Source organism: Notolepis coatsorum (assembly GCF_963971535.1).
Source record: "Notolepis coatsorum genome assembly, chromosome: 7".
Classification (NCBI taxonomy): Eukaryota; Metazoa; Chordata; class Actinopteri; order Aulopiformes; family Paralepididae; genus Notolepis; species Notolepis coatsorum.
In genome coordinates this window covers 139,621,543-139,645,902 of record NC_140171.1, presented here as the reverse complement: position 1 = coordinate 139,645,902, position 24,360 = coordinate 139,621,543, and the positions used below count along the sequence as shown (strand labels likewise).

Sequence of the window (24,360 nt, the reverse complement as noted above, 5' to 3'; positions counted from 1 at the left end):
ATGTTTCCCTTCCAACTGTTCAACCTTTTCTTTGTGGCTTCCAAAGTCGAGGAGGACTCTAAATATGACCTGTCCCTTTACAAGCGCGGTGACCTGCTAGAGGTGCCCAGGACATTGTTCACCCATTTTGGCATTTACCTGGGCGACAACCGCGTGGCCCATCTCATCCCGGACATTTTGCCGGCCATCTCCAAGAACAAGTCCGCCATCGCCAAGATGGTGACCAACAGCCGGCTGATACTAGGGGTCATCGCCAAGGAGGCGAGCGTGAGAGTAGACTCCCTGGTGGACTTCGGGTTCGGCTCGGAGATCCTCGTCAACCACATGGACAAGGTCTGCAGCCGGACCCCTCTGGACGGGGACGAGGTGGGCCGGAGGGCGGAGAAGCTGGTGGGCGTCGTCACGTATAGTTTACTGTGGTACAACTGTGAACACTACGTCATGTACTGTCGATACGGCATGGCCATCAGCTACCAGACATACCAGGTACAGTTAATAATAATAATAACTTTATTTGTATAGCACTTTTCATACAGAAGTTGCACTTCAAAGTGCTTCACAACAGTAAAAAATACAGGCATAAGCGAGCATAAATAAAAAAAAACAAATATAGAGAGGTAGCAAGGTGTAAGGTAAATCACAGTTTTTCAGTAATACAAATAATAAAATAGAATAGATTAGATAGAGTAAAAAAGTGCGGGTTGATTCAGTTTAAAATAGGCTAAAAATAATAAAATAGAACGGACAGTAAAAAGTGTGATAAGATTGTTCAATAAAAAATATATAACAACAGAGCAGTGTATCACTCTTAGTACTTTGAGTTTCTTTACGAAGTTCTAACATACAACAGAGCATCGCTCTAACATACAACAGAGCATCGCTCTAACATACAACAGAGCAGTCCATCTCTTACATACAACAGAGCAGTCCATCGCTCTAACATACAACAGAGCAGTCCATCTCTCTTACATACAACAGAGCAGTCCATCGCTCTAACATACAACAGAGCAGTCCATCGCTCTAACATACAACAGAGCAGTCCATCGCTCTAACATACAACAGAGCAGTCCATCGCTCTAACATACAACAGAGCAGTCCATCGCTCTAACATACAACAGAGCAGTCCATCGCTCTAACATACAACAGAGCAGTCCATCGCTATTTACTTTACAGTTAAACAACAATCAACACGTCAACTCGTAAATGCTGATAATTAGGTTTGAAATGGCCTATACCAAGACGGACTTACTTTCCTTGTTTGAAGGGCTAAATTCTTGTTCTGTGAAAAAGCATTACAATATATAATACGTACTGCAGATGTCTAAGACAATGTGAACTTATAGAGCACTGTTTTTGTCTGTTTTTGCTGTGTGTTTGTTGTTCTGTGGTGTTTCTTCCCTCGGCTCCTTGCTCTAAAAAGGCATCAACTGAAGGGACTCTTGATGGCCTGATGCTACTTTGTATACTATTAGGGATTATATCTGGACTATGTGGACTGAATGGCAACTGTGAAGCTGTCTCTTACACAAAAGCCATGTAAAAAGACTTTGCGTCTACTATAGATATATTTTTCAATCTTTAAGACTTGATATGTCTAACACGAGGCACAAAGGAGTGACTGGTTGTCTTGTTTTTTCTTTTTTTCCTTTCTGTTGAGGGGAGGGGGGGTATATATATATATATATATATTTTAAATTCATTATTTATTTTATTTGTCGTTGTGCATATCTGATGTCTTGATTTGGTCTGTTCTGTCTGCTTTGTTTGTATATATGTGTTAAAACATTGAATACAAATAATATCAAGATACCAGGTACAGTTAGCGTTCATCTGCCACGAAGATGCAATGTCAGATAAGAGGAAGCTTTTGTTACTTTGCACACATAACTAATGTTGAAAATGAGTCTGGGAATGTCTGGGAAAGTGACAAGTGAAAATTATATAGTTTAGATTTAGAGACTATCATTCCATTCCTATAATCCTAGTCTATTAAACTCCTGTCTGCTAAACTGGTACATCATATCACTGAATGAGAAAGCTTCCATCTGTTGTTATCACTAGAAGTGATTGAATACCTTTGCAATCAGCAGCTTTATGTCAAACGTAGTTTTTCAAGGTGCTTTTCACTTATGTGAGTAAAACGTCACGTTCATCAAGTGTCAAGAGTTTTGATCTAGGATCACAAAACCAGATATTTTTGGACCAACGGCATTGTTGGACTGTTAATGGAATAAAAACAGCCAGCATTTCCTTTTTTTTTAAATCCACTTTTCTCCTCTTTTTAAAAATGTTCTCCCATCCCAATTTAGCCGTGCCAATTCTCCCCTCCCCTGTCTTGAACGTTGCTCGCATATGCCCCCCACGGGCCGGTTGTAGGGAGGATAGAAGCCTTGCATCACATGTCCCCTCCGATGTGGAGGCAGCCTGTCACATCTTTTCACCTGCCAGCACGGACTCTCATTGCCGAGGTGTAACGTGTGGGAGGCTCACACTACCCTCGCCATTTTTCCTGTCTCTGCTGTGCAGGCGTCCCCCAACCGACCTGTAGGAGTCGCTGTCCACAACGTCCAGATTACCACCCATCGACTTCCACCCGCTGACTCTGCCAATTGAGTTAGTATGAGGGCCGGCTCAAGCCGGAGGCAACGCCGACAGCCGGAGTCGAACCCGGTGTCTCTTGCGTTGGTGACGAGCGCAATGTCCGCTGCGCCACCCAGCCGCCGTCATTTTCTTAGTTTTCTACCCACGAGATTGTTGAATCACGAAGGTCACATGAATGGGACCTTGTTTTAAGTGTGGTTTGGAGGCATGAGAAAAGGCTCACAAATATATCCATGGGTTTAGTGGAAAAAAACAAACAGATTATTGGACAACATAATTGGTGGTGGCATTGAGTTCAAATGCACAGTGGCGTTAACCCTTTCACTACCACCACACTACCAAAGGGATAACCCTTTCACTGCGACAATACAGAAGGTTAACCCGCTCACTGCCACACGACAAATGGTTAACCCTTTCACTACCACACTACAGAAGGTTAACCTTTCACTACCACATGTCGGAAATTAACGTCAGACTTTAGGCTTATATCATATATAAATATATTAGTTAATTAGGAACATTGATTAAGTTAAAAGTCATTGATAAATAGGATTACAGTACAATCAGTATCATAAACATTTGAGGACACTATGTTTCCCTTTACATTGAGAGGCTTTTAGGCCAAGGTTAAAGGGGCCCCTTTATCTCCAGAAAGGTGGCTGGTCAGTGCAGGGTGGGCACCCGTGCATTTTTCCTGTTACATAACTATGCATCCTCGAGGACCTGGTCCGAGCTGAATCATATATGGGAAAGGACACAGGTGTCTCACACTTGATTGGTCAGCCAGCGAAGACACCCTAGGTCGGACAGTATATCAGACCATTTTAGAATAGAGGAAAGGAGAGCTCCTTGGCCACTCTGCTATACTGCATTGCTGTCAACAAGCTTGTCGTGATCCATGGACCACCCGATAATTCATGTCATTATTCTTTCTGATTATTCAATAAATGCAATACATGATGTTTGAACTCATTGTCCTGTGTCTAATATTCGATATCCTTTTGTCCTGATTCGAGGAACAACCAAATCTTCCCACCCACACTACAGATATTTTATGTATTTTATTATATATATTTTTTCAATTTTATTACTTACTTTTATTTTTTTCCATCCTTTCCTTGTGTAGCAGTCTGGAAAATATGGTATATTATTCAGAACTGCTGACTGTGTTTATATCCCTTTTTGTACACAAAGACATTCTAACTAGTGTCATTGATTCACACGAACAATGACACAAACGCCCCGTCCAAAGAACATGTGAATACGGATCATAAATGACAGTATTGATTCATATTTTACAGTGCGTCCCCCTTGTGACTGGCAGGCGGGACCAGCAGGGGGCAGTAGCAGGCAGAGAGTGGCGGAGAGAGCTGAGAGATGATAAAGGGAGGAGCCGAGCGGAAGTCGCTCTCTTCTCGGCAGTGAACTTGACCACGAGAAGTCACGTCTAACGGGGGAGCTCTAGACAGCCCCGTTGCTGACGTTTATGCCGGAGTGCCCCGTGGAACAGTGACGGGGGATAGGAAGTACTGGCTAGTGGAGACGATATCCTAGCAGTACCAGTGTTATGATATTATGAACATTAAGTGCAGAGTCGGGCACTAAGAGTCGAGTTATACCTAGTTACAGTGAGCGGTATAGGTAGCGTGCGGCTAAGGATCACAGTAGCATTGCTCGTGTTATACCTAGTTACAGTGACGGTATAGTCTGCGTGCCAGAGACGTACGGGACATCCAAGCAGTCTGCCCGGGCGTCAACAGCTGTCTGCACCGGAGAGCAGCAGCACACCCTGCCCCAGGCTGCCTGCAGGACACGGGGAGTTCTTTACCACCAGCAGAGTTCGCCCAGCACCAGCTCAGCCAGCACTGCCTCTCTGCTATAGCTCCGCCTGCTAGCACCTGCGGCGCGAGTGTTCGACGCCATCTTGCCACCAGGACGGTGGTGGAGCGGCGCGGCCGCCATTTTGGTAGAGTAAACATTAGGGCTTCGGCGCCCAGGATCCTATCGTACATCACACAGTGTGTCGCAGCCTACGGGCGAAGCTGGTGTTTGCTAACCACAGTGCATAGGGGTACCCCATAAACATTACATGCCGGCATTAGCATAGGGCTTTTGTTTTGGTAATTGTGGGCCCACACTTTTGGTTTTGTTTCCTTTTCTTTGAGCGTGATACCATGTGTGTGTAATATTACTTTCCCATCTATTTAACCCTTCCCCTCTTGGGGGTAAACGTAACGCTGCCATATAAGTAAAGCCTAAGAAGAGGTATTATTATTGGTACTAGCCCAGACGTGGGTAAGGAGTCAAGTATATTGAAGTCTACAATATCTGGGTCTATTAACTTTGGGTCTGCAATACCTGAGTCTATACTGTGTGGGTGTACAATATAAGTGTTTGCAAGGTATTGAATTACAACTTGAGTAATAGTAGAACTACCTTCCGTTTGACCCATTGCTATTAAATATTTGTAGATGACCAGTCTTTAAATAACAGTAAAGGATGTAGATGGGAGTCTTGTGTGTGTGTCTTTCATTATTTCTAACCCTAACCCTAACCCTTTGCTACGGGTAATATATGTAATCGTAACCCCTTGCTATTCTACCTTTTCCATTTCCATTGTAAGGGTTCTGGTCGTCTCACATAAGGGAGGGTACTGCTTGCGGGGGGAACCCAGTTATTTCGCTACCATCCGGTCAGTAGGTGTGGGAGGGAAAAAGGGGCAACTGTGGAGGGTGAGGGTGTGTTGGGGAGTACTGCGGACTACTCCAGAGAGAGGGAGGAAGACCAGAGTACCGGACCAGGTTTGTAAACCCTGGGCCTCATTCACCCCCACTACCAGCCTCCAGTTGACGCTCCGGACCCCAAAGACGGAGGTGCAGCTGGCCAGGGTGCTACTGTGTCTCGCTACCTATTGACCGCACCCCACAGTTCCCACGAAGCAGGGATAATCCACCCTGCTACATTTGGCGTCACGAACAGGATCAACATCCTACTCCACTCCCTTGTAAGTGACGACCCAGAGACCTGAGATGTCGGACAACGACACCCCGAAGCCCGAGGCCAAAGCCGGGCCGTCCCGGGTGACGCAAGGAGGTGACTCGCCGGCCCCGCTCAAAGAGGAAGGGATTGAAGCCGAGACGGTGCGGACCTTGACAGCCGAAATGGAGTTCCTAAAGGGTCAACTCCAAGACCAGGCGGAAGCCCTAGACCACCAACACGAACAACTGGAGCAGGCCAGGCACCGAGAGTCGCTTGCCTTGGCCCAGGCCATGATCCAACAGCTTCCCCCAGCGCCCCTCCCGGTGGTGTACGTCCAACGAGAGCGGAAGTGCAGCGAATTTGGAGGTGAACAGGAGAGGGGGGAACTGCCTGTAGAGGACTGGATCCAGGCAATGAGGGCCCATCTCCGTGCCAGTCGAGTGCCCGCGGAGGAACAAGCGGAGGTCGTACAGCTCCACCTCAGAGGCGAGGCGAAGCAGACGGTACGCTTCCTGACGGAGGGAACCGTCCCCGACACGGAAGCCTTGTTCAAGATACTTGAAGAAACCTATGGGGACAAGGTCCCGGTCAGCGTCCGCCTGGGGGAGTTCTTCGACCGAAGACAGGCCGCCGGAGAGACCGTACGCCAGTTTGCCTACGACCTGCAGGAGAGGATCCGTCGCCTACGACGTCGGGCGCCCGCGCTGGTCGCCGACGCCACCGCCCTGCTGCAGGAGCGGTTTGTGGTGGGCCTCAGGGACGATGCCCTGAGGAGAGAAATGCGGAAGTACATGAGGGAGGACGGGACGCGGCCATTTCCCCAGGTACTGCAGGCGGCGATCGATTGGACGGAGGACGAGCTGGTCCACCCCGCCGACAAGGGTCCCCCCCGGGGTTTAGTCCACGCCGCGGCTGGAGAGGGACGGGAGACCCCGCCGAGCGTTGACTCACTGCGGGAGACTATTCGGCAGATCCAGGCGGGAATGGAGCAACTAGGCGTGCGCCAGGAACAACTGGCTCAGACCTTCTCACGGGAGCGGGACGCGCCCCGGAGAGGCGCCACCGGACGGCGACGCCGAGACGACGCGACGCGAGAACCCCGCCGAGACGAAGACGGCCGGCTGATCTGCTATGCCTGCAATCAGCCGGGCCACATCAGCAGAGAATGCCCCCGCTCGGCCGGCGAGCCACGCCCCGCCTCTACTCCCAACCCCGAAGCTCCGGGCTCGTCAGGGCACCGACCAGGAGCACGAAGGACAGTCGACGCCGTCATAACCGGAGTCGCCGGCGCGGCCACGGAGGGCACCGAGACGCAAGACGCGCAAGGGGAATGCCTCACTCTAGACGTCCAGATCGACGGGGTCGAGACCCGCTGCCTCTTCGACACCGGCGCCGAAGTCACCACCATGTACGAGAGCCACTTTCAAAGACACTTCCCGAAGTCGAAGTTGACCCCCGCCAACTGGATCACTCTCATCGCCGCCAACGGGTTGGAGATCCCAGTGGTGGGGTGTCTCTACGCCGAAGTGAAGTGCCTAGATATGACATTCACGGGGAAATGCATATTCATACTAAAAGACGACCCAGGCCGAGGGGACCTAGGAGACGCTGTCCAGGGACTGCTGGGCATGAACGTGCTCGGCGGAGTAGATGGCCTGTTCGCAGGGATCAAGGGGATGCGGCCGGTGACCCGAAGACGTGTCGAAGCTAGAAGCATCGCCATCCGCCGTGTGGTCGCCGTCCTGGCCCAAGAAGGCCGAGAGTGTACCGCCCCGGGAAAGATGGGGTACGTCAAGGTGGCCGGCAGAGAGTCTGTGGTCATTCCCCCGCACAGCGAAATGGTCGTCTCAGGCCGTTGCGCGACGACAGCAGGGATGCGGCGTCCCGTGATGCTGGAGAACACGCCGAGTGCCAACCTGCCTCCCGGACTATTGGTGGCGAACGTGGTGACCTACGCCCAACAGGGGACAGTGCCTGTGCGGGTGTTGAACCCGACCGACGTCGAGATTGTGCTCCGACCCCGGTCCAGACTGGCAGAGATTCACTGTCCCCGTCAGGTACGGCCCCAGGAGAGGGTGACCGTAGAGGAAGTAGACGGAGGCGTCCGAGTGACGGCGATTGAGACTCGAGCCAGCCCGCCAGAGGCAGAGCCGGACGGGAAGACCCACAGGCTCGCCGTGGACGTACAGGCGAACCTGCAGGATCTCACACCAGCCCAAGTGAGCCGGCTGAATCAAGTATTGGAGAAACACAAGGCGGTGTTCTCCGTTGACGACGGGGACTATGGTTACACAACCACGGTCACACACTACGTCCCCACTGGTGACGCACACCCGGTCAAGCAACGGCACCGCTGAATACCGCCCCACGTGTTCCAAGAAGTAAAGAGACACGTGCAAGATCTGGTGAACCTGGGTGTCCTGGTAGAGAGCTGCAGTCCGTGGGCGTCACCAGCCGTGATCGTCATAAAGAAAGACGGCTCCGTGCGGTTCTGCTGCGATTACCGCCGCCTAAATAACGTGACACACCGGGATGCCTACCCCCTACCTCGTATCGAGGAGTCCCTAGACGCCTTGGGGCAAGCCAAGATCTTCTCCTCGCTCGATCTCACCGCCGGCTACTTCCAGGTGGCGGTGAAAGAGGAAGACCAAGAGAAGACGGCTGTCACGACGCCCTTCGGCCTCTACCAGTGGACTCGTATGCCCTTCGGACTGTGTAACGCACCAGCGACGTTCCAGCGGTTGATGACCGCCGTGCTGGGGGACCTGGCCTTCGACGTCCTACTCGTCTACCTAGACGACGTCTTGGTGTTCGCCAGCGACTTCGAGAGCCACTGTCAGAAGCTGGACCTGGTGTTTGGACGGCTTCGGGAGCATGGACTCAAGCTCAAGCCCCGGAAGTGCTTCCTTCTGAAGACCGAAGTCAAGTTCCTGGGACACGTGGTCTCCGCGGCCGGCATACAGGTCGACACCGACAAAGTGAAGGCGTTGGAGGACTGGCCGGCGCCGCGCTCGGCGAAGGAAGTGAGGCAGGTGATCGGGTTCCTGTCCTATTATCGGCGGTTCGTGCCCCACTTCGCCCAGGTGGCCCAGCCACTGCACGCCCTGATGGGGAAAGAAAAAAAGGGGTTCGCCAAGGGCCGGCCCGAGGCCTTCAAGTGGACGCCGCAGTGTCAGACGGCCTTCGACCATCTGCGGCAGTGCCTCTTGACACCCCCGGTGCTGGCCTACCCCGACCTCCAGCTCCCCTTCATAGTGACCACCGACGGGAGTTACTTGGGACTGGGAGCGGTACTCAGTCAGAAACAGGAGGGCGTAGAGCGAGTCATCGCCTTTGCGAGCCGAGGCCTGCGTGGGTCCGAAAGGAATGACCAAAATTATAGTGCGTTCAAGCTGGAACTCCTCGCCCTGAAGTGGGCGGTCACCGAGAAGTTCAGAGACCTCTTGATGTACGCCCAGTTCACCGTGATCACCGACCACAACCCGTTGAGACACCTCGGCACGGCCAACCTGGGAGCAGTGGAGCAGCGGTGGAACGCTCAGCTCGCGGAGTATGACTTCGTGGTGCACTACAAACCTGGTCGACTCAACCAGAACGCAGACGCTCTGTCTCGCATGCCGATGCGATCAGAACCTGAAGTGGAAGACACTGAGAAAGACTTCCTAATGATAGCCGCGGCTGGCACCCACACCCGTCAGGGTCTCCAGGAACGGGCCGCTCCATTGTCCGTCCCCGCCCCAGTCGCCCCCGCGAGGGCTACGTCGTGGTCCCAGCGGAGGAAGTGCGGGCCCTGCTGTGCCCTGGGAGACCGACAGAGACGCGGGAGGTCTCGAGTGTCGGCGCACGACGGATAGCGGCACAGAAGGGGAACAGCGGATATGACTGGGCGGAAATGCGGCAGCTCCAGGCGGACGATCCCGAGTTGGGTCCGGTGTGGCGGGCGGTGACACAGGGGGTCCCCCCCACTAAGGTACAGCTGAAGGAAGGAGACCCGAAACTCCGCAAGTTATACGGGCAGTGGGAACGACTCCGTCTGCATCAGCAAGTGCTGTTTCGGCGCGTAAGCGATCCCCGGGATGGAGAGGAGGTTCTCCAGCTGGTGGTGCCCACAGCCCTGCGAAGGAGGATCTACGAGACCCAGCACGAAGACGCGGGACACTACGGGGGACAGGGGACGGTGGTCCTGATGAGGCGAGGTTACTACTGGATCGGAATGGCAGAAGAGGTGAAGCAATGGGTGAAGCGATGCAAGCGATGTGCATTAGCCCGCGACGTGTTCCCTAAAGCCCAGGCCCAGATGACCTGCACTAACGTGACGGCCCCCATGGAGGTCCTGGCCATGGACTTCACCGTGTTGGAGAGGTCGGTGGGTGGCTACGAGAACGTACTGGTGCTGACCGATATGTTTACCAGATTCACTATTGCCGTACCGACCAAAGACCAGACTGCGAAGACCACCGCCGCTGCCATCATCAAGTACTGGTTCGTGTACTACGGTTGCCCTGCCCGACTCCATGCCGATCAAGGGCGAAATTTCGAGTCGAGCGTCATCAAGGAGCTCTGCCGACTGTATGGGATTTCAAAGAGCCGCACCACGCCCTACCATCCCCAGGGGAATGGGCAGTGCGAGAGATTCAATCGGACAATGCACGACATGCTGCGTAGTCTGCCCGCAGAGAAGAAGCGGGACTGGAAGGAGCACCTACCCGAGTTGGTACTTACATACAATTGCCACGAGCACTCCTCCACTGGATACTCTCCCTTCTACCTGCTCTTCGGGAGGGACGCTAGGATGCCCCGAGATGTCCTAGGGGGCAGAGACGTCATTGAGGAGGGGGCGGCAGACCTAGATGAGTGGGTGCAGAGTCACCACGAGCGACTAAAGGCCGCCGCGGAGGCCGCTGAGGCCACGGCGAAGCAGGCATCCCATCGACGCAAGAGAATTTACGACAGGAAGAGCAGAGGTGCACTCCTGCGGGCCGGAGACCGGGTCCTGATACGCGACCACCGAATCCGGGGCCGTAATAAGATACAAGACAAGTGGGAGCCTACGTCATATGTGGTGGTTAAGCAGAGCCACGAAGGGACGCCCGTGTTCACGGTCAGGCCCGAAGCAGGGGGTCCAGAAAGGACCGTGCATCGAGACCAGCTCAAGACCTGTCCCTTCCCGGCTTCTGACCCGGAAGTGCGGGGGAGGGCCCCTCGACAGATCCCGGTGGCACCGCGGAGCTCGTCCGAATCAGACATCGGAGGTGCTTTCGGGCACCGGCGGGAACCGCATCCTAGGGCGTGTAACCACCCCGGTCCCCTGCGGGACGCCCCTGAGGAGGCCGTAAGCGCCGAGTCAGAGGTGGAGTCGACCCCTTCAGGAGAGGAGGGGGAAGGCGGCGGAGACGGAGTCGAAGAGGAGGCCGCGGGCGGTCCATCGATGGCCCCGGAGGGTGAGGCCGTGGTCCAGGACCCGCCGACAGACACTGAGGAATCCGACACGGAATCGGAGGCGGGGGAGGTGGAACCCCCCAGAGTGGAGGCCGCTCGGCCCCAGAGGAGCACCAGAGGTCGGCTACCCGCTCGGTATCGCCAGGACTACGTGCTCAAGAGCGTGTTCGCGGAACAGTGTGTCCAACTCCTGAGGGAGTGTGTAAAACTGTTGGCATAATGTGTAATTGTCAACCGATGTGTGAAACTGTTGGTCTCAGGACCGTTTTCATGCATGCGTTTGTTTTTGTTGTTTTGTTGTTAACTTGCAGAGGACTTAGCAAGTTCAAAGTGGGGGGAAATGTAGCAGTCTGGAAAATATGGTATATTATTCAGAACTGCTGACTGTGTTTATATCCCTTTTTGTACACAAAGACATTCTAACTAGTGTCATTGATTCACACGAACAATGACACAAACGCCCCGTCCAAAGAACATGTGAATACGGATCATAAATGACAGTATTGATTCATATTTTACAGTGCGTCCCCCTTGTGACTGGCAGGCGGGACCAGCAGGGGGCAGTAGCAGGCAGAGAGTGGCGGAGAGAGCTGAGAGATGATAAAGGGAGGAGCCGAGCGGAAGTCGCTCTCTTCTCGGCAGTGAACTTGACCACGAGAAGTCACGTCTAACGGGGGAGCTCTAGACAGCCCCGTTGCTGACGTTTATGCCGGAGTGCCCCGTGGAACAGTGACGGGGGATAGGAAGTACTGGCTAGTGGAGACGATATCCTAGCAGTACCAGTGTTATGATATTATGAACATTAAGTGCAGAGTCGGGCACTAAGAGTCGAGTTATACCTAGTTACAGTGAGCGGTATAGGTAGCGTGCGGCTAAGGATCACAGTAGCATTGCTCGTGTTATACCTAGTTACAGTGACGGTATAGTCTGCGTGCCAGAGACGTACGGGACATCCAAGCAGTCTGCCCGGTCGTCAACAGCTGTCTGCACCGGAGAGCAGCAGCACACCCTGCCCCAGGCTGCCTGCAGGACACGGGGAGTTCTTTACCACCAGCAGAGTTCGCCCAGCACCAGCTCAGCCAGCACTGCCTCTCTGCTATAGCTCCGCCTGCTAGCACCTGCGGCGCGAGTGTTCGACGCCATCTTGCCACCAGGACGGTGGTGGAGCGGCGCGGCCGCCATTTTGGTAGAGTAAACATTAGGGCTTCGGCGCCCAGGATCCTATCGTACATCACACAGTGTGTCGCAGCCTACGGGCGAAGCTGGTGTTTGCTAACCACAGTGCATAGGGGTACCCCATAAACATTACATGCCGGCATTAGCATAGGGCTTTTGTTTTGGTAATTGTGGGCCCACACTTTTGGTTTTGTTTCCTTTTCTTTGAGCGTGATACCATGTGTGTGTAATATTACTTTCCCATCTATTTAACCCTTCCCCTCTTGGGGGTAAACGTAACGCTGCCATATAAGTAAAGCCTAAGAAGAGGTATTATTATTGGTACTAGCCCAGACGTGGGTAAGGAGTCAAGTATATTGAAGTCTACAATATCTGGGTCTATTAACTTTGGGTCTGCAATACCTGAGTCTATACTGTGTGGGTGTACAATATAAGTGTTTGCAAGGTATTGAATTACAACTTGAGTAATAGTAGAACTACCTTCCGTTTGACCCATTGCTATTAAATATTTGTAGATGACCAGTCTTTAAATAACAGTAAAGGATGTAGATGGGAGTCTTGTGTGTGTGTCTTTCATTATTTCTAACCCTAACCCTAACCCTTTGCTACGGGTAATATATGTAATCGTAACCCCTTGCTATTCTACCTTTTCCATTTCCATTGTAAGGGTTCTGGTCGTCTCACATAAGGGAGGGTACTGCTTGCGGGGGGAACCCAGTTATTTCGCTACCATCCGGTCAGTAGGTGTGGGAGGGAAAAAGGGGCAACTGTGGAGGGTGAGGGTGTGTTGGGGAGTACTGCAGACTACTCCAGAGAGAGGGAGGAAGACCAGAGTACCGGACCAGGTTTGTAAACCCTGGGCCTCATTCACCCCCACTACCAGCCTCCAGTTGACGCTCCGGACCCCAAAGACGGAGGTGCAGCTGGCCAGGGTGCTACTGTGTCTCGCTACCTATTGACCGCACCCCACAGTTCCCACGAAGCAGGGATAATCCACCCTGCTACACTTGTACAGTGTCCTTGAGTCTGAGAAAGGCGCTTCTCTCTTAAAATTCAATCTATTATTATTATTATTATTATTATTATTATTATTATTATTAGTGTGGTAGTGGAAGGTTAACCTTCTTTAGTGTGGTAGTGAAAGGGTTCATCTGGATGTATAGTCTTTTTAGGTCTGAGCGTGGATGTCGAAACCTTTTCTTGCACGTCGGCCTTGTGCAGAGATTCCAGGTCCCGCACTCCCTTGATCCAAGTCACTTTGATCCACTCTTAACAATTAGATGATTGCACAAAATTATCTCCTTTGCCAACGAATTCATTTGAAATGAGAACAGTTGGATATGTAGATTTGTGAGTATTCATATTATTCCATCACAGACATCTTGGTCGGCAAAACTGGTGATTGTAATTAAATAACAGGTGGTCATTATTAAATGACAACCGTGGCCAGTCAGCTGCGACACTGCTGCACCATATCGGGTTGGAATGACACGTCATTGGAATACTATGAACGTTTTAGCTCATTGACATTTGGTCATATGTTGATATTTTTGACAGCAGGGGGCAATTTACTGAAGATGAAGTTGACTCTCACATAGGTGCCCTGGTGAGCACCGCCATCTAGCGTTGTTCTTTGATAACTAACAACCTGCACGCAGTTAATCTTCCTGCATCTTTGTGACCATAGACAGACAGGCACAGTTCTAGTGATGCGATGTTCGCTGAATCGTTATTGTTCACGTCAAAAGTAATTATGAATGTAGTAAATTTGTACACTATGAATTGAAAATGGGGGACCCTGATGTAAACAAGACAAACGTCTTTCTCTGGTCTGCATCCCCTTAACAATTGTGTGTATTGAGCCGTACTGTATTGTACCAATTCTGCAATCTGTTAAATAAAGTTTTCATTCATTCATTCATTCATTCATTCATTCATTCATTCATTCATTCATTCATTCATTCATTCATTCATTCATTCATTCATTCATTCATTCATTCATTCATTCATTCAAGGGGAATGGATTTTAAATTGAGGATGTCTTGTCGGTGTGTATCTGTTAGTGGCTTGATGTGATGGAAATTAGTCAGAAGGATTACGACAAACATCTGTATCTCCAGTATGCACCCTCCCAAGTGATGATGTTTGGGCGTGGAGGAGATGTATTATAGGACATTGATCCTATAGTATTGCATTGATCCATTGGTGCACTGTTTCCAACCATGGTGGACTTGATCACCTGCAGTGATGTAGACAGATATCCTTGTCATCTGGGAACTGTCCATCTGTTAACAACTTATTTGACAGGAATGAGAAAATGTCTTGTTACACCTGGTGCAACTAACTCCTCGTCAACAGAAATATCTCTACTTGACGTGTATTGTGTCTAGCACAATAAAAGCTTTCCCATAGAGCTCTGCATGATGTTTGAAGTGCTGCATTCTCAGCTTATTTGCTGTCTTCTTTTGTGTTTTCTTCTCATGGAACAACAGTAAGTTATTTCGCTTGATCGGTGCTGTCAGAAGTCTGTCATTTGATTCAAGCACTCTTCCTGAAATTGTTGTACTGCTCTTGTCCCGTAGACTCGAGTTGATGGACAGATAGGGCAGCAGCCGCAGACTCACACACCTTATTGTCTAATGAGGTCTTTACTGCCCTCCTCAAAGGGATTCCCATTGCTCAGCAACACCTCCATCAGGTCTTTGGCATGGCGTTGACATTGGTGCTGAGATGCAGATCCTTTCTTGTGATGAGGACGTTCTTCACAATCATCGTTTGTTCTTCACAATCAACTGTTGTTTACAGTTTTCATATCTAACTCTAGTTATCCACATATTTATTGTCTCATTGTGTGAAATATCATATAAGATATGCTCCAATCATGTTTATTTTATTTTTATTCAATTACTCATTCATGAAAACCTAGGTACAGGCACCAACATCACCATTCTAGGTTCAATAGAATAAAAGTTATGAAGCGTAATTCGAAATAAATACAGAAATTGCAGCCATCTTTGCCATACCAGAATATTCAAAACATCAATATTTGAACTCCAGTTGATTCCTCACATAATATTAACTTAAAATAGCAATACAAAATTATATTACACAGCAATTGTGTGAACATTAAGACGTTTTTAAAGAATTCATGATTTCGATTGTGGCCATTTTGGATACATTTTTATAAAATTCAACTGGTTACTTGACACTCAAGCTAAAATTGTTCTATAGATCCTTATCTTCAAATTAGAAGTGAAAACAAAACTTCAGCATACATTTTAAATGACTGAGTGTCCAGGCACCCCACTATCAGAAAGGTGTGTGGTTAGGCGGTTAGGTGGTCGAGCGGAGATTGCGTTCGTCACCAGCCCCGGAGCTGTGAGCTTGGTTCGCCTGTTCGAATCCAGCTCACAGCTCCGGGGTTGTCACCAGCTTGGCTGGCCGTCTGCACTGATACAATTGGCTGTATCAGAGGGTGGGAGAAGCTGGCGGGGTGGGTCCGGGTCGTTGTAAACAGCGACTCCTACAGTTCGGTCGGGGCGCCTGCTAAGCGCGGATTGGACGTGAGGGGGATAGTGTGGTCCTCCCACACGCTACGCTCTCTCAATGAGAATCCGCGCTGCCAGGTGAAAAGAAGTGGTGATTGGCTGGACGTGTGTCGGAGGAAGCACGTGGTAGCCTCCACTCTCCCAAAATGATCTGACTGTGGGGGGTAAAGCGCAGCGACCAGGAAGGGACTGGGAATTGGCATACGACTAACATTGGGATGGGAGAAAATCGGAGGAAAAATGGAGGGGGAAAAAGACCAAAAAAAAAAAAAAAAAAAGGTGTGTGGTTATATAGCGTACTGGCCTCGCGTGTCGCTCTTCGCCATACCGAGATATATCCTTATCTCCAGTACCTACTGTACTTCATTAACGAAAACAATGCACCCATGCACTTGACCAGGCCCCGCCCCAGTGTCCCCCTATAAGACACCGGACATGGTCATACTCGCCCTTCCTCTTTTTTTCATTTCCATCATGGACGCTGCAGTGCACTCCATGAACTAGTTGTTATGAAATGCAGAGAGAAATTGAAAAATGTTGGGTTTTCGCCGGAGATTTTCCAGCCCCTGGAATCTTCTCTGCACATTCTAACAGCGCATCGGGCCTGTCCTGGGGTTTCCTCGTCTTCTGACAGCGGATCGAGGGACGCCGCACGGCGGTTAGCTGTCGTGGCTAGGTCGCGCTCAGGTAGGGCCTGCGCCACCAGGCATAACAATGCTGGCGTTAGTGATACTGCTCGTTGTCCCGTGAGACAACCGAGTTGTGTATTGGCGCAAGGGGCAGGATATCTGGGTAAACGTTGTCGTTTTCCCGGCTATCCTGGAGCGCGCGGCTAATGCTACGATGCTGGGTTACTGTTCTTTTGATTCCCCGCTGAGGGCTGTCTTTTTAAAAAGGTCTTCCCTCCTCTGAAACTGGGACATATGTATAAAATGTTAAATGGATCTGCCCCCAGATATTTATGCTCTCGTATTGTCCTGCGTGGCCAGGTCCACGGACGACAGTTACGGTCTGGACAGCTCTCAGTTTATGAGCCTAGAAAGGGTTCCTATTCACAGAATGGCTTTCTGTCTACAGCCTGCCGGCTGTGGAACTCTCTGCCCAGGGCCATCCAAGAGGGGTGTGAAGCGACATCTGCAACAATAGGTTGCAGAGGGTGCTTGGCCACCACTCTTGAAGAACAGGAAAATGACATGCTGTAATGAGGCTCTTTCAGAAAATTGTGTTGTCTATTTTATCTACTTGTTGTATCTATTTTATCTTCTTAACTCTTTCTTTGTGATTTACTGTATTCTTCTTGGGAAACAAGTCGACAGACTTTCACATGTTATCCGTGTACCCCTTGTTTTTATACTATTGTATAAATTGTATGTACTAAATAAAAATCAAATCAATCAAATCAAATCTCTTAACCATTCATGCTGACGGTCAATCAGTGTCTATTGTTGGGAGTTTTGACAGGGGCTTGTTTACCTTTTTCATGGGTGAATGGGCTGAGGCCTAGGGCCGGTGTGCTTTTTGTGAATCTATGAATTGTGTGCGGGACTGGTGTTTCTCTGGTCTGCATCCCCTTAACATTGTGTGTATGGGCTAGCCCATTCTGCAGTGTGTTGGTGGAGTTTTAGTTCATTTACCCCTTCATGGGTGCACACCACAGTGGAGGTTGCTGGTTGCAACCACCACTGGTGCTCCGTACTTGTGAAGCAGGTGGCATCAGTCCTTTGCCTCTGGCATGTTGGAACGGTGCCCCGCCCGGCCGACGCCATGAGGTGAGTCGGCCCGGCAGGTGGCTGGTGGGCTGTTAAGCCTATACCGCCACGGTATAGAATTAGCAGCGATTAGTAACATTGTTCGAATTGCTGTTTTTTCTGTAAAAAATTGTGTCGGGTGGCGGGGCCTTGAAGGCCAGCCGACGTCGAAACATCATGCAAGGTTTTGACGTTATTATTAGTTTTTCCCCTCCTCAGGGCTCCCCTCTCCGCAGAGGGACTTTGGTCTTTCCGCAGGAGCGCGGGCGGTATTTGACCTAGGCCCCACACCGCCTCACACCGTGCAGCCAGAGGTGAGAGGCCCTCAACCAGCGGCCATGTTTCCCCCGCCTGAGGTACCCTGGGCACAACGTCAACAGGTGACCGCAAGGCCGACAGCCTTGGCGGCCGAGGGATCGGCTACATTAGATGAGCACACCCTAAAAAAACGTCGCCGTCTAGCTGTGTGCAGCTCGCTCTCCGGTCACTCCCCCCCCCCAACACCAGCGGGATAAGGGCTCTGATTTGTTTCCTTTGGTTGTGGGTCGCGTGTCCTCAATGAAGCGCAAGTGGCCCCACGTTTCGCTTCTCATGGGGACAGGGGCTGACACCCAGTTGATGGCTGAAACTGGGTCTGTCCGTGAGAATGTTGTGCTGTCAAGCGGCTCCCACGCCACACGTTCTGCGTCTGTGTTTGGTTGATCCTGGTGTTACGTCTGTCAACTACAAAGGTTGTCAGCAGGGGGGCTCGAGACCTCTTGAGGCAAACAGTGCGGGTTCCCCCGACCTCGCCTTCGCCAGGCCGGGTATCACGTTAGTGCCTCCCACTCCCGGAAGACCGGCAGTGGTCTGGCAGGCGCGCGTGATTTGGGTGGTAGTAATATCACTGCAGGGTTACGGTGTGTAGGAACCCACCCTATCGGGCAGTGTGGGGGCCTCACACCTTGCATGTCCAGCCTTAGAACAATTCCTCAGCAGTCTATTCTGGAGGGGTGTTCAGTGGGGGAGCTTTTGTCACCTAGTATGATGTCAGCTTCTCGTATCAAACCGGCCCTTTCTGTCGGGGTCCCCCCTTGGGTGCGATTGCCTCGTGGGTAGTGTCAGGGTCCGATGTCCCGACTCCACGGAACGCTCTGCTCGCGCGGTTAAGAAGGCCCTACAGGCCCTACAGGACAAGAAGGCCCTACAGAGAGTGGTGCGCTCAGCCGAGAGCGTACCACGGGTATTGCACTACCAACCCTGCAGGTCCTATACAACAAGAGGTGCAAATCCAGAGCCTGCATGATAATGAAAGACCCTCACCACCCCAACAACAGCCTGTTCATGCTGCTGCGGTCAGGCAAACGCCTGCGAGCACCAGTAACGAGGACAGAGAGACTTAGGCTCAGCCTCTTCCCCCAGGCCATCAGAGCCTTGAACACTGAACTCTCCACGCACAAGCACACATGAGCACACACACAACACACACACTGTACACGCTCACACACTAGCAGCCACTTTAACATGAGCACACACACACTCATGCTGCACACGCTCACACTATGGACACTTTACAGAAGGAAAGATCACTTTAAGAATAGTATAGCTTGAGATCGTATAATATAGCATTGTATAGCAGTGTACATAAAGACCCAATGCCTCATCCGTAGCTAACAGTGTACTGCACTGCCACAGGACCTAGCATGTCCTACCATGCTCTGTAAATAGCTCATGTACAGATACCGATATGCCTACTTTGTTTACTTGTTTATTGCACTATGTCGCTCTATTGGTTGGACTTTATTATTATTACTTGTATTATGCACATCGTTGCGGGCGAGACCCCCCGCATTTCACTGTATACCTGTATGCCGTGACAAATAAAACTCTTGTATCTTGTATCTTGTATCTTGTTAGCGGGTCCAGGGTTGGCTACGCACAGCAGGCGGGACCAGGCCGCCTATCTACGGTTTCTGGCGGACCAGCGCCAAGTGGCGGCGGGTGCACTTGGGATTATCATCACATATGGCTACAGCAGTGCCATATGTCGAGGTGGATGGAGAGAACGCTGAGGCGGGGACTTGTGTTTACACAACCCCACCCGTTTTCAGGTTTGGTACAGACCCTATTGTCAGGGTCACCAGCAGTGACAGCTCTGGCCAACGAGATCCAATCTCTGTGGGCGAAGCAAGCCATCGTCGTGGTCCCAAAGGAGGACGCGATGCATGGCGTTTCCTCCCGGTATTCTCTGGTGCCCGAGAAATCGGGAGGGGAGGTGTCCGTGTCAGACCCATGCTGGACCTGTCCCATGGAAGGTGTGTTTTTCACCATCTACCCCTCCCACCTGAGGACAGGACACATGAGAGGAATGTTTTAGTATGTGGTTAAGGCAGGCAGGCAGACAGGCAGACACTGTATTAATCCACTTAGGGAAATTAGGGCATCACAGCAGCATTGCAAGTCAAATGATACATATCTATAGAAATATCTAGTATAAAGCATTTGTCTCCGTGTGCACCTACCACATAGACTTGTCCTCCGTACGCAGCGACTCCCACTGCCCAACGCCTACTGCTCATGGGGGCGATCAGAGTCCACTGGTCAGTGTCTGGGCTGTAGCACTCAGCTGTGAGCAGACACTCCCCCCGTTGTCGCCACCACAGATGTAAACCTGTAATAAGAAAGAATATTGTAATTTAGTTTATATATTCCATTTTATTTCATTGTACTTTAATTGTCTTGTCTGTTAATGTTGATGGACCAAAGGACCAAGACAAAATCCTTGTATGTGCAGCTGACTTGATGAAGACATTTCTGATTCTGAATGATACCAACCTTGCCCTGGAGGGCTGCTGCCTCGGCGTCGCTCCTGTGCTCCAGCATGGGTGAGATCAGTGTCCACTGATTGGTTTCAGGCTTGTAGCGCTCGGCGGTGTTCAGTTGGTGTCCGTCGAACCCTCCCATGGCGTAGATACAGCCGTCCAACGCGACCACGCTGACGTAACAACGGTGTGAGTGCATGGGAGCCGCCTGCAGCCAGCTGCGAGTGACGGGGTTGAACCTGCTCACACTGTTCAAATACTCTACGCCGCGTAAGCCGCCGATGCAGTAGACCAGACCGTGGAGATAAGCGGTGACGTGGTAGACCCGGGGACTCTCCGCTTCAACGCTCACGTCCATCCATCCACCGGCTCGGATATTGTAAGCCTTCATGACATTGGTTTCCATTAAATGTAAATGTATATTGGTCAAGATGCTGCCACTCCGGCCTCCGATGGCCAATAGGACCTCCTGGGGCAGGCGTGGCCGGGTCAGGGGGTTTGGGAGCCTGTCGGAGCCAGGGGGTTTCAGGACGCTGAGGATGAGGGGCCTGCAGTCGTGGCTGTCCCTCACCACAGGGTAGTTCTGGACGTTGCTCCTGAAGTAGTCAGGCCTCATCAAGCCCATGCGAACCTGGGAAGAGACAAGCAGACAGCGGGTACAACTTAGACATCGGTTGTAGACGGTTTCTGTTGCTAGGGAACAGTTTGGACCCAAATGTTTGAGAACCACTGTACTAGGGAACCTAGTGTTGTTTTAATGTAATGCACAGTAATACAATTAGTTACCTTGGGCAGCAGCAAAGGGATGTGTGTTCTACGCTCCTCACGGGAGTGGTCGATCCAATGGAGGACGGCCTAGAACACTGTCTCCTCGCTCTACACGTTCAGATCATCCCTCTCGATGATGTCCACCAGTTGCTGCAGGGACAGCTCCACAAACTCCTGTGAGACGTGCAACATCTCCTCAAAGTGGCACACGATGAAGAAATAGGCCTTGCGCATCAGGTCAGGGCAGTAGTAGATGTCCGCAAACCTCCAGATGCTGACACAGTTTTCCAGAGACAGCTGGCCTTCTAGGAAGTCACAGCACGCTCCTACTATGCCAGTGACGAGAAGCTGGTCTGCAGCCACCAGAAGCTCTTCCACGTTCTCTGCTGTCACCGGCACAAAGCGGGTGTAGGCGTACTCTATGATGAGCTTCATCATACCCGGGGACACCCCAGGGATAGTGTAGACTGGTTTCTCTGAGTCGCTCCAGTGAGTGACGTGGGTTCTGTGGGATGCAGAGTATAGAGATATCTGATCAGTAAGCAACATTCTATCCTGTGTACTAATATATATTCACTGTAGAAGTATAGGGTCTTAGCACAGTAGAATTATAGTATCTGTTTACAGTAGAAGTACAGTATAGTATATGTTTACAGTAGAAGTACAGTATAGTATCTGTTTACAGTAGAAGTACAGTATGGTATCTGTTTACTAACCAAGCTAACCTGAACCAAGCTAACCTGAACCAAGATAAACATACCTGAAATAGTCGCTGCAGCAACACAGGATTGCCTTGTGGGCATTAAACTCAGTGCTGTTGACTTTAATAACCACATCACAGAACCTTCCCTCCAGACGCAGTTCATTAAGGATTGTACAGGACATTGTTTCCTTTTCAATGTGGGGATTTAAAAATGGTATCTACAGAATATATTCAAGCTTACAGACAAGTAGCCGGAAACAGATATCTTCACTTGTCTTCTGAGATCTGAGATCTTCTGAGATAATTGTTGACACACAAATGTTCTAGGATGTTTGATTATGACATCATACTGTGACATCACAATGGAACATGTTTGAGGTCCATTTGAATAATTTAAATAATATATTGACATTAAAAAAGAACAAATAAAATGATAGAAAAAACTACATAAAACAATGATACAAATTATAATAAAATATTTAAATAAAATGTATAGAAATAAAGAATAATAAGACAATGAAATAAAGATAATAATTCATTTAAAAGCTATTTTAAAAAGGTAAGTTTTGAGGAGTACCAACCGAGTCTGCTGTCCTAATGACCTGTCGCATATAATACAGAATATACAGACTTGGGGTCTGTAGGGTAAGCACTTATTCCCTCCGCCCTGAACATTTATGGAGATGTATGGGCCTTTTAAGTCAGTGATAAAAGTGTCTTTCAAGGATAAGTGAGCTCCTGCACTGATTATTATAGTTCAATATTTGGTATATTTGATCACCAAAACCCCCCAAAAAGCATAAAAAGGCCCATCCCCGCCCAAAAAGGGCCCCCAAAAATAGCACAGGCCCAGTGCCCTTTTCAGCCTTTGAGCACCTGCCTCTCTAAAGTCCTGTGCACGGCCCTGCTTGTCACTCGCTTTGGTGAATGCTTAACCTGTTACAGTAAGCTGTAAGATATTTTCAGAAAATCTGCCTAAAAGTACACATACCCAAGTAAATGGAAGATTGCTCCACTTCTACAAGGTCCATTTGCATGTCCTTGGTATCTATTCTAGGGACATCTATGGACCACAGGGAATGTATTCCCAGTGTCAGAAATAGTGTGTCTGTTACTATGCTTGAGTAAATTGTAATGAACCAAAGATGAACAAATGAACAAAGGGCAGATGATTTACAGGGTTTTTTGTAGATACAGTACTGAATTTTGCCATCTGGATACATGCAATTTTAAATATGAATATAGAATATAGAATATAAATGACCTTATTATGGCCAAGTCATACATCTATGGATTGGGACAAATCTCCTCTTTCCAATGGCAGAGTTCAATCTAGATTTAGTAGCACCAGCCGCCCGTTTTAGGGCAGCACAGACCGTGAATGAAATCTACTATAAGTACAGTAACTTTTTTATAATGCAAAATGCTCGTCATATTGAGATGTGTTTTTTTTCTAGACGTTCACAGAAAGGTAAAGAAACAAACTACGTTATATTTCATGGCAATAACGTTCAGGTTTGTTCTACCCGTGAGATATTATCACGTTTTCATAAAGTTTCATGTTAGCAGTCAGAAGTTTGACAGCGGCTGGCGTGAGCTAGGAAGTGTATTTTATGAAATTCGAAAACCCATCGAAAGCCCTGGGTCTCCTTCTATCTTTTTTAGGTCTATATCCGCCGGAATGCACAGAGAATTCTTTAAACTCATATTTCAATAATAACACTTAAAATCATTGGTAAACAAACGTAGTGCTGAAAATATACACTTTGACTGCTGTTTTGATAGGGTGTTAGGGTCTTTACTCTTGGCTACATTTGAAAAAGAAACGCAACATTAATAAGGACTGTATTGATCTATTTATGATGAGTGACAGTAACAGGTTAATATCACACTCAAGTTGGATATTACATACATTTTAACGATTTGAGGCTTTGTTTCCAGGGGCTTTAAGTATCTAAGTCTGATCCAAATCTCATCCTATCCTAGTGATTATTCTGCAGATAAACTAAAGATTTTGATTCAAGACTGATAAACTGATAAAAAGTAACCCCCGCCCCCTAAAAAAAAGAAGAAAATAACGATGAGCCATTCTTTTGAACGGCTCTTGGAAAGGAACAGAGCCAAAAGATCCGGCTCCCTTCAAATTCCCATCACTACACAGTTTCACAGTGATTTATAATTTGCTGTAATTGTCTCTAATCCTTCGCCTCTCTCTTGCAGTTCTGTACGGCGGTGAGAAAGATAGTGTTCAGCAGGATGTGTGCTTACCTCACAGCCCTGTCTGGCGTGGGAACCATGCTGTATCTGGGCTGTGTGACGCCACTCTCCACCATACCTACGTTACTCATCCCCTTCACCATCTGGATGGCATCCTAACAGCCTAGAGTGGCTGAGGAGAAAGGACTAAAGGCATTGTGGGAAATGAAAGACAAATACACCGCTCCACGGTGGTGGAATGAACTTCCCCCACCACAGTCAGGACAGCCAAAACCTGCCCAATTTTCCATTGTCGACTAAAAACACACTTCTACAATCAATATCTGACATTTTAAAACATTGTAATTAAACAACGACTAACCTTCTTACTGTCTTTTACT

The 24,360-nt window shown here is 49.6% G+C and overlaps 1 protein-coding gene across 1 annotated transcript; it reads left to right on the top strand.

Moving 5' to 3' along the window:
* LOC311232051 (lecithin retinol acyltransferase-like) lies at positions 1 to 24,139 on the top strand (the record flags this gene model as incomplete). Its single annotated transcript, XM_084318721.1, has 2 exons — positions 1 to 486; positions 23,984 to 24,139. The coding sequence occupies 2 exons, from the start codon at positions 1 to 3 to the stop codon at positions 24,137 to 24,139; spliced, it is 642 nt and encodes a 213-aa protein (XP_084174847.1).
* Between the last annotated feature and the right edge of the window lie 221 nt (positions 24,140 to 24,360).